Raw genomic sequence first — 15,177 nt, forward strand, 5'->3', positions numbered from 1 at the left:
AGAAAGTCAAGCTATTCTCCAAAGCACCTGAAAGCAGGACAAGAAGCAAGGGATGGAAACTAGTCAAGGAGAGAAGCAACCTAGAACTAAGAAGAAATTTCCTGACAGTTAGAACAATTAACCAGTGGAACAACCTGCCTCCAGAAGTGGTAAATACTCCAACACTGGAAGTTTTTAAGAAGAGACTGGCCAGCCATTTGTCTGAAATGGTATAAGGTTTCCTGCCTGAGCAGGGGATTGACCTCCAAGGTCCCTTCCAACATTATTATTATTATTATTATTATTATTATTATTATTATTATTATTATTATTATTATTATTATTATCTTGTAGAAAGGAAAGGCCCACTCTGATAAAATTAAAAATCTTTGTGGTCTGCAAAGGAATGCTGGTGGGCTAATCAATGATTTGGTGACTAAAGGAGCATCTACAGTGTTGGAGCTTGTGGTCATGGTAAGCCATAGAGGCACTAGGCCACATGACTTTCAGGGCAGTGGTGGTGATTTTATTACTTAAAAAGAAAAAGTCTGTGCTCTGTCCAAGGGTGCTTGGTAGGCTGCATGTACAGGCCTGGTCTAGAATTTATTTTGGAGCATTCAACTATCTAGAGCAGGGATGTCAAACTCATTTTGTTTGAGGCAACTTTTTATAAAAGAATTGCCATTAATTTGTTTTAATAAAATAATTTAAATCAATTTTTCACTTGATTTCAAATTAAATGAATGAGATTTTTTTAGTAAAATTGCCAAATGCAATAAACTGGTTTTAGGTATATGTTACTGGAAGGAAAAAGCAATCCCTGCTGCGTTACTGATCCCAGAGAAACATTTGCATGTATGCAGGTATCCTTAGGGTGCCATAGTTATGCATGAGAAATATTGGTTAGAAAGTTGGCATTTCTGGATGTAATACAGATATTTTGGACTTATTTTTCTTTCTTTGCATGTTTGATATTTTTAAAAAGGCATATGCTACTGACTACGCTTATGCACATATGTAACATGATCACTGCTTGTCCAAAGTTTTACTATACAGATAATACCCCCAGAAATTATTTTAGCCTTTTTAATAAATGTTGTTATTGATGTTAAGCTCACCAGGGAAAACATCATATATTGTTATGTATATACTAGGTTAATTATTTAAAGACTGAAGTGCAACATAACTAGATTCTAAATAATCTATTTTTCAAAACACACAACAGCCCAAACAGTAAAAGTAAAGTCCAAATTAAGAATATTTCATTCTTAAGAATTGTTTAGATTCAAAATAGTTTTCAAGAGTGTACAAAAGATACTATTTTTTCTAGAATCAGCTAAATTAGACATATTACATTGAGAGAAATGTTTCTCATTTCTTTCCTGTTACTTTTGATTTCATTGCAGAGATGTTAACATAAGAAATATATTATTTTGTTATCTAATTTTACCTTCCAAAAGACAGAAGCAGATGAAAAATGTGAGGTTCTTTCCTGTTGGCTTTTCTGAATTAGCTGTTTTAGATTCTAAAAGTTTAGTTCCTAAAGAAGTAATCCTGTAAATAATTTTAACGACCTCCTCCTAGTGCAGGCTAGCAATCTTGGCTCTTTTTTATGACTCAAGGACTTCAACTCCCAGAATTCCTGAGCCAGCATGGCTCAGCTTGGAAACCTCTCCCTTTCCCCTCAGCATGGTTGGCTCAGGAATTCTGGGAGTTGAAGTCTATGAGTCATAAAAAAGAGCCAAGATTGCTAGCCCTGCAATAGGCTTAGGAAAACCAATAAGGGAGCTGGGTTGTTAGTTAGTTTGTTGGTTTTTTTTTTGCAAAAAAGGTGCTGGAACGCAGTTCTGAGAGTTCTATGAGAAAAAAAGCCCTGGCTCTGCCCTTGACCCAGGCTGCTCATTGATTCTTTGTTCAAAGGAACTTTTTATTGGTCTACTTTGTAGGGACTAATAGCAGGCTGGTTCAAAGGCCAATCAGGAACCAATTCTCTTGGAGTTTCTTTAAAATGAACTATTGAGAAGTCTATCTAGAAGAGAAATCAATCAAGAACCAGCTTTCTTAAGACTCCTGTGACATGGACCAACCAGAGATCAGTTTACAAGCTTCAAACACAATTACCCAGTCGGTGTTCTGTGTTTAGTTTTCTGTGAGCTGCTGCGAAGTACGCAACAAAATCTCTCACTCTGCCTCTGAAGATGCCAGCCACAGACACCAGTCAAATGTTAAGACCGTGGCCATTCAGTCCCAAATCTCATCATTTGCTTGACACCAGCTGTGAAAACCTGCACCAGTAGAAGGTAAAGGTAAAGGTTCCCCCGCACATGCGTGCTAGTCGTTTCCAACTCTAGGGGCCGGTGCTCATCTCCGTTTCAAAGCCGAAGAGCCAGCGCTTGTCCGAGGACGTCTCCATGGTCATGTGGCCAGCATGACTAGACGCCAAAGGGGTACGGAACGCTGTTACATTCCCACCGTAGTGATCCCTATTTTTCTACTTGCATTTTTACGTGCTTTCTAATTGCTAGGTTGGCAGAAGCTGGGACGAGTAACAGGCGCTCACTCTGTTACGCGGCACTTGGGATTCGACCCGCCAAACTACTGATCTTCTGATGGACAAGCTCAGCATCCTAACCCACTGAGCCACCACGTCCCTATACACCAGTAGAAAGAACAGATTAATTATCCCTGACTTAAAATTATACATGTGTATTTAGCTAGCATCCTCACTCTTAGAATCATAAGCAGATAGATTTGATTCTGATGAATATTCATTTGAAATTCCCAGTTTAAAAGCAAATTCCTCCGTCTCATTAGACTTTGCCTCTTGGTCTTTATGGCTGAATATGAGCCCTAGATTTGGCAGATCTCTGTTAGTCACAGGAATCTAAGAAAGCTGGTTCTTGTGGGAAACATAGGAGGAGGAAAGAATATTTTGTACGTTCATCACCTTAAGTTCTTTATATTAAAATAATAATCATAAAGGCAGTGTAAAAAAATGTAAAAACCAATGGCTTCTGAAGATTTCTTTGGTCTAGCACAGGGGTCCTCAAATTTGGCCCTTGTATGACTTGGCCCAGGCATGCTGGCTGAGGAATTCTGGGAGTTGAAGTCCACAAGTCATAAAAGGGCCAAGTTTGAAGACCCCTGGTCTACCATCTGACTCAGTGGGAGGGAGCTTCTCATGTTCCTATTGTAGATCAAAGGACCCTGACAAATCATGTTCGTCTAAAATGTATGAAAAATATAAAATACTCAATAGCGTACCTTCGAGAAAAATGGACATGTATCTTGAGAAAAGATACAACGTGCACAAATTGCAATAATACTTTTATGCTTCAGCTTCTCCTTCCTCAAGAAAAGTAGTGCAGTTGGTCAAGATGAGGATATACTTTCCCTGCCCATGAGATGAAATTCTGCCAGCACATTAATATTTGTGGATCATTTGTAGAATGAGAAAGGACACAACACATAATTAGCACTGAAAGTTTAGATTTATAATTTTTAATCACTGCAAATACAACACGCTAGTTCTATACCCCAAATGCATAAATACACATTCACAACACAGTCATGGTGCTATTGCACTGATTTTAGTTTATTAACCAGCGAAAGGATAAACGATGTAATTCAGTATACTTAAAAATCCAAATGAATTCATGAATTAATTGAAATGAAATGAAGGACGTCTCTCAAAACAGTACATTTTAAAATCTTTTTTAACTATCGAGAATATGCTTTCCTGCTTTCCATAGAGTATGTTGTCTTTACCCGCAGTATCCTAAGAAAGAAAAAGAGAAAGAAAATATGCTAAAATTCCCAGAATGCATTACAAAATAAAGGGAACTGGTTTGATTTAATATGGTATAGTAAGTTTCCACAGCTGCAGATGTGTACAAACCTTCCTGCTAAATTACCAGACTGTGAATGTCTTTAATTTCATTCTTGATGACTCAAAGAATAATAGTAAAGGTAAAGGTTCCCCCGTACATGCGTGCTAGATGTTTCCAACTCTAGGGGCCGGTGCTCATCTCCGTTTCAAAGCCGAAGAGCCAGCGCTTGTCCGAGGACGTCTCCGTGGTCATGTGGCTGGCATGACTAGACACCAAAGGCGCACGGAACACTGTTACCTTCTCACCGTAGTGGTCCCTATTTTTCTACTTGCATTTTTACGTGCTTTCGAACTGCTAGGTTGGCAGAAGCTGGGACGAGTAACAGGCGCTCACTCTGTTACGCGGCACTCAGGATTTGACCCGCCAAACTGCCGACCTTCTGATCGACAAGCTTAGCGTCCTAACCCACTGAGCCACTGCGTCCCTTCACAAAGAATAATACATACATCTTAAAACTGACAAGTCTGAGAAATACTGGAATAGACAAACCGTCCATGTGTAATATGTTAAAGCTTTTTTCAGGATGGGTGATATTGTGTGAATGGCTATAATGACAGCTGCTATAATGTTAACTGAACTAAGGAAGTGGGGAAAAGACATGAATTTCAAGATGGAAAAACAGATATTCCGTGGGTTGCAGACCTTCAGGAAGAGATTTCCTAACAAAAAGGGAGAATAACCCAAATTTAAATTAACAAGCCAGATTGCCTCTATTTGCAAAAGGACTGGAGAGGAAAGGATGTAAATCATATTTGAGAAAACTGGTAAATGTTGAATTAATATGGGATAGCAGAAATCCCTCTAGGCCTCCTTTTTTCAATTCCATCATTTATTAAAAAAAAAACCTGGTGTTTAACTCATGGCCAAGTTTTCTTTTATCCCTTTCATGAGTCTTCTCATGCCCAGTTTGCCTTCCAATTCCTTCTCCCTGGTCCCCTGAGATTTTGGCCTAGGTAGACCTGAGATCACAGCAACTGTCTGGAACCTTGTATGAAACAATGGCATTCAGGATGGATAAGTAGGTTTATAAATTTGTTTCTAGTGTGATCTACTCCTCAAATCTGATCATTTCATCAGATGCACCTCTTAAACTTTATGTATTAGGGTTTGCCATGAATATAACTTGAGGCAGATGTAACTTATGTTGGACCTACAAATTTCCCAGCCACAAAGGCGTACTGGTTAGAAATTCTAAGAGTAATAGCCCCAATGTATCAGATTGGTGAAAGCTAGTCTTAAGGCATATGATGATCCAGACCAGTATTTCCCAACCTCACAACTTTTAAGATGTTGCCTGGTGAATTCTGGGAGTTGAAGTCCATGCAACTCAAAGGTTGGGTGATGTTGAGAAACACTGATCTAGACAAATATATTAGGAACTTAATTTTTGCCCATTCAAGGAGATACATAATGTAATGTATTCTCCATCTTTCACTCAGAGTGCTATTTTCTTCCATAATCTGTCTGGAAGACAGGCCCTGTTTTCATCAAGGATCTTAAGGTGATTGTGGCATCTGTGTGCCACTAAGAATTCTAACCCCATTAGAATGAGCACCTTTCTTGTTCTTATTCTATCCCAGGGGTAGGCAACCTTGGCTCTTTTATGACTTGTGGACTTCAACTCCCAGAATTCCTGAGCCAGCTTGGTTGCCTACCCCTGTTCTATCCTGTCCTTAGCCAGATTTCCTGTAAATTCTAATAAAATATTCCTTACCATTATGTACAATACGCCTGTATTGCTTGTCTAGGCAGAGTTCCACCTGCTTTTGCCTGACAATTTTTTGTGCTTCAGGTGTTAGCCCATCTAGAGTCCGGGAAAACAAAAACGAGTAGCTATCACCACAAGTCCCATCTTCAGTAATATTACGGCAGGAGTAGTGTAGAGCATATGTATCGTAATCCGTGGCCATAACCCAGTGATCATCATCTAGGATAAAGCATAGTGAAAATTCAGTATCACTTTATATGTAGACCTCAACATATAGGACAATTGGGACCAGAATTTATGATGCTAAGCAAGGTGGTTATTGAATCATGCCTGATTTTGTGACCTTTTTTGCCAGGATTGTTAAGTGAATTGCTGCAGTTAAGTCCAAATTAATAATGTTTCACAAGACCCCAAGATGCTGTAACTGTTGTATGTTCATGCTGGTCGCCAAGCTCCCAAATTTTGATCATGTAATTGTGGGGATGCTATGATATTTTTAAGTGAGAGGACTGGTTGCAAATCACTTTTTTCAGTGCTGTTGTAACTTTGAATGGTCACTAAACAAATAGTTATAAGATGAGGATTACCTGCATTTTTTTTTAATTCCACCAAGCCTATTAGTTCATCATCACATATTAATCCACTGTCACTCACTTTAAAACTCTTTCTTCTTGAGCAAAACTTATTTCGTAGGCATCTGCTTAATAATGTAAAAAGCACTGCTGCTCAGGCACTGAACTTTATCAGATAGGAGATTTATTTTGGTATTAGAGAATGCCAGTTATTCAAAACTCATTCTGAAATGTTTAAATGCACAGGCAATTTAGTTGCTCGCATACATGTTAATGCTGTATGTAGAAAAATTATGAATAGAAATTAGATTTTGAAACATTATTTCAGAGCCAAATGGCAAGTCAACCTGGTGAACACAACAGGGAGAATGGTTTTCAGAAAAGTTGCTAATGGTGCTTTTTGTGCTGAAGAAGCCAAAAGTTTAACATCCGTGGAATGGACAGGCTTAAGTGATAAAAGTCCTGAAATTTACATAGGAATCAACACTAGGAGCACATTATCTTTCAAGTTATCAAATAACTTTAAGAGGGGAAAGAACTTCTATCAGCTTCCGTTCTAAAAGACTGGAGCCAGCTTTTGATAAGATACAATGCAGAGGATGCACCAAATTCAGTGTTTAACATGACCAGACAAGGATACCAGTCTTTGGACTCCAGAACTTTTAGGAAGCAAAATGTTGTGATATCGTGGCAGACCAAAGGTTAAATATCTTTTGAAGGTGGAGATGAAAAAAAAACCTGGAGACAAATAGCCAGTAATATCTGATGATTTCTAGAGAGAGAGAAAAAACTGAAAAAAGCAGGCAATTCCATCTGCCTTTTCTGAAGACTTCAAGGGATCGCTAAAACCAGGTTTTCAGCAACGTAAGTAACAAAATGGTTCAAATGGTATGTCAGTCTATTCTGAGCAACTTCCTTAAATTTAGCTGGAGCTTCTGTGGGCAGGCGTAGGAGATTTTCTTCTGCTTTCATCTACTGTATTTAATGCTTATAGATTTGACCAACATCTCTTCACAAAGTAAAGGAGACTAGGTCAGGAGTAGGCAACCTTGGCTCTTTTGTGACTCATGGACTACAACTCCCAGAATTCCTGAGCAAGCCATGCTGGCTCAGGAAATCTGGGAGTTGAAGTCCATGAGTCATAAAAGAGCCGAGGTTGCCTACCCCTGGACTAGATCATAACTTTCCCCTCCCCCCCCGCCTTGGTGGAGCAGTGGGCTAATGTGGGCTAATGCTAATGCCTCCTTAAGTAACACCAGTTGCCTGCAATTAGTGCAGGTTCGAGTCCCACCAGGCTCAAGGTTGACTCAGCCTTCCATCCTTCCCAGGTAGGTAAAATGAGGACCCAGACTGTTGGGGGCAATAAGCTGACTTTGTAATAATGCCGCTTGGGGGGGAAAGCCCTAAAGCAGGCATATACATAGAATGAAGGCTATTGCTAAGCACATTGGTTTGTGCTTAAATTGTAAGCCGCCCTGAGTCTTCGGAGAAGGGATTAAAATATTAAAATATTAAAATAAATATTAAAATAAATGGGATTAAAATAAAATAAAATAAACCTGGCACTTTCCAGATGTATTGAATTTTGGACTTTGAGCAGTCCAAGGTAGCCAGGGCTCTGAGTAGCAAGCTCTCTTCCTGGTATACTCACTTCCTTTCTGGAGATATGAGGCCACACCCCAATATTTCATTTTAAACTTGGCAGGGTCCTCTGTCTCGGTGAAAGTGCCAATCATATCAGCACACATGTTCCAGTTACTGAAAAGAAGGAGAGATGGATTTAAGGTCCATCAAGGAATAAAAGAAGGTAAGCAGGTGGAAGAGAGGCAAAAACTATAATAGGCTGGATCGCATGATTTTTCTGACTTGAGTAACAGCCATTTTAGTTCTTGTGTTGCACCTACCAACACAAGTCAAAGTGTTTAATAATCAAGGCCAAACATGATTTTTTGGCCTAAGGCGGAAACTAACACCGCCATCACCACTGGATTGTCTCCCCTGCCTTGTCCTTCCTTATTGCAATAGTAATACGTTCTAAAACCTACCAGTTTGATGCCCCGAGGTAGCTAAGAGAGCAACCTGATCCTCCCTAATGATACGACTGGACCTTCTGTGAAGGAAGCTGGATCTCAAGACTCACCCAAAGAGCTCAACTCGGCCTCTGGCAGTGGCAGTCATTTTATCATTCTCATCCAAAAAAAAGTTGGCCACCACATTATCCTGAAGAAACAGTCCTTCTGGGTCTTTCTTGGCTATGGCATACCAGGAGCCAGCATACTGCCAAAAAGAGGGGGGAAAAAACTCCTTAGCAGACCTGTCTATATGAGGAAATGCAATGCAAATATGAGGAAATGAAATGCCAATGAAGAAAGTTTCCATTGCAGCCATGTTCATCTGTCATTAACATTTGTAACAAAAATGAAATTCCAGTCTTCAATATTTCAAGAAACCCCAAAACATTCTGAGCGAAACTAAACAAACTTTGATTCTCAGCTAATTTTGCTTAAAATAACATTCCAGATTAAGTTGGTGAGTGCCACTTACAAGCCATACTTCTGATTATAGGCCTAAAGATTACCCATGTAGTAGGGCTCTATTGATATTATCCTTCTCATCTTCTCTTCTTTCCTTTCCTACTACCTTCTCCTATTAGTATCTATGATTTATCACTTGTTGTATCTTGTGTATCTATTATATAAGCCATACCAGTTGTATGTACACTGAGAGCTTACGCATCAGAGACAAATTTCTTGTGTGTCTAATCACATTTGGCCAATAAAGAATTCTATTCTATTCTATTCTATTCTATTCTATTCTATTCTATTCTATTCTATTCTATTCTATTCTATTCTATTCTATTCTATTCTATTCTGTTCTATTCTATTCTATTCCTTTGAAAGAGGGGTGAATCAAATGCAATAACTCTGCAAAACTTAATAATTAACCTTTGTTTTATTTACCAGATAGTTCCTACGTTATTATGAAACCAATGGGAAGGTATAAATATATACCATTCCAGGGATGACACAGATTATCCACTGATTATGAGCCAATAATAAAGGAAAACACTAGATCCGGCATTTCCATACCTTTTCCTTACATATCTAATTTTGATTTCCTTACTACACCACGAAAAGCGATAGGGAAAGTTGCCTGCTAGTAAGAAACATCCAATGTCAGATTTGTCTTTCCCAGAAAAATCAAAGTTGAAGTATTCTCTGCAATCTTAGAAAAGGAAGTCTAAAATGTTTGATGCCTGTTGCCTTTCAGAGTCCTAAAGATCTGTGCCTTATATTTCATGAAATGTGCTCTTCTGCATATAAAGTAACTTGTCTCTCTATTTTATTTTTACTGATTTGTTAGAATGCATCCAACACCTTTATACAATGCTCAAGGCAGCTTACAGCATTGAAAAGGCCCATTACAAAATGTAAGAGTAAAGACTGTATCGTTGAAGTCAAGCCAAAATTAAGATCAGTATCAAAAACAATTGCTATCCATTGGAAGTGACCTAGAAAGCTTTTCCTTTTCCTGTCATCTCTAGCACGGATAAAGCAGAGATAAACTGGGTTAGATAACTGAACCTTCTGGGATTAACACATGAATGATTTGGATGAGGAAGTGGTGCCAATTCTCTTCTCCTTGTCTCAGTCTGTCAATAAGAAAACCTGGGATCTAGCCTTTATAATAGAAGATGACTCACTTGGAGTTTACATACAGGTGAAATATCTACATACATAGGCTGTCTTAGAGAAACCATAATCCCAAGAAGGAAATTCGGGTAAAACCAAGTTACTGTTGCTATTTGAAATGTAAACACATGTAACACAATTCACAAATGTGATTTCTTTAAGAGACTGACACCCTTTGAAATTTATTTCTGAAAATAAATGGGAAGAACAGTTTGCCGAGCAATGAACACAACTAACTGCCTTTCTCTGTTTCAAAGAGAGATAACCACGAATTAGCTTCACGCAATGTTAATACTCTTATCCATTTAGCAGCAGTAGAACACATGACCTTGAAGATTACACCACCTGCCTAAAGGATTTTACTGTTTTTTACATTTGGCAACCCAAGAAGCAGTAGAGTTATATTTAGGTATGGTTATGAATTCAAAGATAGAGATTCTTTGTCCCTCTAAATGGTTTCAGACTGCACAAAATTGTAGTTCAGCCACATTCAGAATCCCATGGGTTAGGGCAGGAAATTAAGGTCTTCTAGTCAAAAGCCCTGCTCACGCAGGAGACCTATACCATTTCAGACAAGTAAGCGGCTGTTTCTTCTTTAAAAATTCCAGTGATGAAGCACCCACAATTTCTGAAGGCAAGTTAGTTAATTGCTCTTACTATTAGAAAGCTTCTCCTTAATTCCAGGTTGCTTCCCTCTTTGATTAGTTTCCATCCATTGTTTCTTGTCCTGCCCTCTGGTGCTTTGAAAAATAAGATGGCCCTCTCTTCTTTGGGGCAGCCCCTCAAATACTGGAACACTGCTATCATGTCACCTCTAACCCTTCTTTTCTCTAGACTAGCCCTACTCTATCAGGCTTACTCTGCAGACAGCTAAGATTCTTTCGTGTAACTGGGGAAGATTTTGGAAAGTGGGAGCAGCAAAAAAGAAAAAAAAACCAGCAGGAATGGGCTGTAGGGGAGCAAACTAGAATATCTAGAGAAAGGAAAAGATGAGGGCGGGATACTTACTCGATGTCTATCGAAGTTTTCCTGTACTGTGAAGCTGCTCACTTGGCAGTCCCGCTGAGCTTGACATCTGCTATCCAAAAATGCCAAGAACCCCACTAGCATCAACCAGGCAAGATCTGGATTCCTACAAGACATCTTGCTCCTTTGTGCCTGCAACAAAAATCAAATACGTACCAATCATAATGGGGAAGAAAAGGAAGAGCGTCCAGAATAACCTGAAGGAAAGATGAAGAACAGACTCTATTAGGCGTATGGCAGATGAAAGGATAAATCTTATGAAGCCCCCTAAGTAGGGTACTAGAATTCTTCTAAAATCATCTTTCTGAATCAGGGTAGTACTGGGGCCTTTTGAGGTCATCTTCTGTATATCATAATCCCCAGAGAAAGAGGCTCCAATAATTAAAGAAGTTACTTGTCTGTGGAAGAGAAACGCAGACCCAGCAGCTAAGTTCTAAAGCAAACAGGAAGGGGACAGGAGCTTTAATAACCTTGGGTGAGGTTGGTGAAGCAGTTCTTTGGTAAGCCCCCTCCCATGCAGCAGAATTGGGAGGGGGAAGCAAGCAGAGACCAGGCGTTAGATTAACTCCAGCTGCTGGCCAAGCTGTCCTAACAAAGATCTTGCATAACTCTGCAGCAGGAGGCTGGGGAAGCAAACAGCAGTGACAGCCATGATCTTTGATCCCCAGCCACACACACTCTTCTTTGGATTCTAGAACAACAGGGGTCCCTCCGGTTTATGTAACACCATTTGAGTAAAAGCCAAGTCAAGAAAGCAAGACTCACCCAGCCAGCTCTGGTTATGGTTCAGACAAGGGCTTGTTGTTAATAATAATAATAATAATAATGATAATAATGATGATGATGATGATGATGATGATGATGATAATAATAATAATAATAATAATAATAATAATAATAATAATAATAATAATAATAATAATAATTTTATTTATATACCGCCCTTCTCCCGGAGGACTCAGGGCGGTGAACAGGGCAAGCATAAAAAATACAGAGATACAAAAGTTAAAAAGGATTAAATATATGCCCACTAAAAACAGTAAATACAAATATTAAAATAACAATACAACCCCCCCCATCCCCCATCAGGCCAGGCCGGCTTGTTCAAATAAGAATGTCTTTAGATCGCGACGGAAGGAGCGAAGATCGGGCGCCATCCGGAGCTCAACCGGTAACCGATTCCATACCCACAGAGAAGGACCTCCCCCTGGGGGCCACCAATCGACATTCTCTGATCGGTGGCACCCTGAGGAGGCCCTCTCTGTGGGAACGCACAGGGCGAAGGGAAGTTGATGCCGGCAGCAGGTGTTCCCTAAGGTACTCTGGACCCATGCCATGTAGGGCCTTAAACACCATTACCAGTGATGGCTGCAAGTGTCTCTGAGAACTCTCCTTGTTTTCATGCTCATTTGGGCATGGTTAGAAACACTTCATGATATTGCTGGCAAAAAGGATTCTCATTCATTCAGCGTTGTCATTGATCCTTCGGGCCTTTCTGAATGTTAAAAGATTTTTTTAAAAAAAAAATAGAATTGTGGTAGGAAAGAAGACCCAATATCCATTGTACGGCAATATCTTTTGCTACAGGATGGTGATTGGATTGGTTCCCAACCCCATGAGCAGGCCTAGTTATCTTTTTTAAAAAAAAAGGGGGGGGGAATAGGTGTTTTATATGTGACTGTGAGACAGAGCAGAAGGTGGTCTTCTTGGGGATGAGCTGCCTTTCACATAAGATGTATCAGCAACAAGATGGAGAATGATGGATTTTTGAGACTCCATCTTCCATCTATATATAGGGTACAAATGAAGCAGTCGTATCAATACAGATATCTACCAAATAAGTTATTATAGAAATTGAAGTTGGCAGTTTGGCGGGTTGAATCCCGAGTGCCGTGTAGCAGAGTGAGCACCTGTCACTCGTCCCAGCTTCTGCCAACCCAGCAGTTCGAAAGCACGTAAAAATGCAAGTAGAAAAATAGGGACCACTACGGTGGGAAGGTAACAGCGTTCCGTGTGCCTTTGGCGTCTAGTCATGCCGGCCACATGACCACGGAGACGTCCTCGGACAAGCGCTGACTCTTCGGCTTCGAAACGGAGATGAGCACCGGCCCCTAGAGTCGGAAACGACTAGCACGCATGTGCGGGGGAACCTTTACCTTTACCTTTTATGGCATTAATAAATCTTTTTTTATGTTCAAAATATTTCACATTCAATAATTCAGTAGTTCCTCCAGGAAATCCCAAATCCAGGACACTTCCATTTTTTTTTTATTATCAAATTTGTTTGCTCCCCATCTTGTGTTTCGAAGGAAGTCTGAGCAGCTGGGGTTTTCATCCCCAAATTTTTCCCAGCCACTTTATGGACATCCATATTGGGTTGATGGGAAAGTTGGGCAGGGAAGTAACTGATGCAAATTGTGATACCAAGATGTCACTGACACATTATACACAGGTAGTCCTCGAATTACAACCACAATTGAGCCCAAAATTTCTATTGCTAAGTGAGACCATAAAGTGAAATTTACCCCATTTTACAACCTTTCAATTGTTAAGTGAATCACTGCAGTTGTTAAGTTAGTGACATGGTTGTTAAGTGAATCTGGCTTTCCCATTGATTTTGCTTGTCAGAAGGTCTCAAAAAGGGATCACATGACTCCGGGACACTGCAGCCGTCATAAATATGAGTCAGTTGCCAAGCGTCCGAATTTTGATCACATGGTCATAGGGAAGCGGCAACGGTTGTGTGAAAAATGGTCATAAGTCACTGTTTTTAGTGCTGAGGTAACTTTGGTCACTAAATGAACTGTCGTAAGTTGAGGACATTGTGCAATGACATCATGATGCATTAGATCAGCATGACAGGGGTGTGTGGATTCTGGGAATTGAAGTCCACACATATTTCAAATTGCCAAAATTGAGAAGCACTGGATTAGACATTACTGCAGTTTCTAGCAAAACCCTGGGGTAGGCACAACATATATACCATAATGTTTGAAGCTTGCCAAAGTATTTCTACCTGAGCAACAAGTAAGAATCTATGCCAGTGGTGGCGAATCTATGGCATGCATGCCAGAGGCAGCACTCAGAGCCCTCTCTGTGGGCACACGTGCCATTGCCCCGACCTGCCTCCCCCCATGCCCCCCTCCTCACCAGCAGCCCCCCCAGAGGAGAGTCACCCTCAGAGACTCACCCCCTGGCGCAGCCCACATGGAGCAGCACAGCCAAGGACATGGCAGCCAGACAGCAGGGACCAGACTCTGCCCTCACACCCTGTCGCACACAGATGATACTGTGGGGCACAGGTGGAGGGCGTGGCTGCCATGGCACTGCCGGCTGCCTGGGCAATCTGCAGTGGGCCGTGGAGGTGGTGAGTGGCCCTGCGGGTGGGTGGGGTGGGGGAGTGGGGTGGGGCAGGGTGGGGGGTGGGGTGAAGGCAGTATGGGGGCAGGGCGGAGCAGGCAGGACAGGGGCGGAGCAGGCAGGACGGGGACAGGGCGGGGGTGGTTTGGGGGCACTCGGTCTCTAAAAGTTTCACCATCACTGATCTATGCTAAGAAGCCCTCAGCATAACAAACACAATTGCATAAGGCAGCTTTTGCCCTGGTCTGTGCCTCCTACACATACCTCTTCCTACGGCAGCTTAAATGTTGAGGTCAGTGTGAAGGGCTTACTCAAGAACAAATGAGGTCTTTCTTCTGAACAAAACAACAATCATTGCACCAGACTGTGTATGGATCTTTCCTAATTTGATACACCGAGGTTACCGTATTTTCCGGCGTATAAGACGACTGGGCGTATAAGACAACCCCCCAACTTTTGAGATGATTTTCAAGATTTTTCGTCTTATACGCCAGAAAATCAGTGAGCCCGGGAAGGCACGCCCTCCCCTCTCACTGTGGAGGAAGCAGGGCAGGCTGGCGTCTGGCGGGAGCCGGTAGGGCAGTCCTGCGCACGTGCACGCGTGCAGGACTGCCCTGCCGGCTCCCGCCCGACGCTCTTCCCTCTTGAGGCAGCATCGCTCCCCGGCTCCTAAGGAGTCCTCGGGGATGCTGCCTCAAGAGCCATGGCAGGCGCCTCACGCTCTTCCCTCTTGAAGCAGCATCGGCGGAGCCATCCGGCGTCGGGCAGGAGCCGGCAGGGCAGTCCTTCCCTCTTGAGGCAGCATCCCCGAGGACTCCTTAGGAGCCGGGGAGCGATGCTGCCTCAAGAGGGAAGGACTGCCCTGCCGGCTCCCGCCCGACGCCGGACGGCTCCGCCGATGCTGCCTCAAGAGGGAAGAGCGTCGGGCAGGAGCCGGCAGGGCAGTCCTG

General features: G+C 41.6%; 1 protein-coding gene across 1 annotated transcript; it reads right to left on the minus strand.

Annotated features, from left to right (window-relative positions):
- Window positions 1–3,743: 3,743 nt before the first annotated feature.
- Window positions 3,744–14,189, minus strand: RBP4 (retinol binding protein 4; the record flags this gene model as incomplete). The annotated part of the gene is made up of 6 exons (XM_083363319.1): window positions 3,744–3,757; window positions 5,584–5,796; window positions 7,801–7,907; window positions 8,290–8,426; window positions 10,850–10,999; window positions 14,058–14,189. The coding sequence occupies 6 exons, from the start codon at window positions 14,187–14,189 to the stop codon at window positions 3,744–3,746; spliced, it is 753 nt and encodes a 250-aa protein (XP_083219445.1).
- Between the last annotated feature and the right edge of the window lie 988 nt (window positions 14,190–15,177).

The sequence above is a fragment of the Vipera ursinii genome (genome assembly GCF_947247035.1).
Source record: "Vipera ursinii genome assembly, chromosome: 5".
NCBI classification, from domain to species: domain Eukaryota; kingdom Metazoa; phylum Chordata; class Lepidosauria; order Squamata; family Viperidae; genus Vipera; species Vipera ursinii.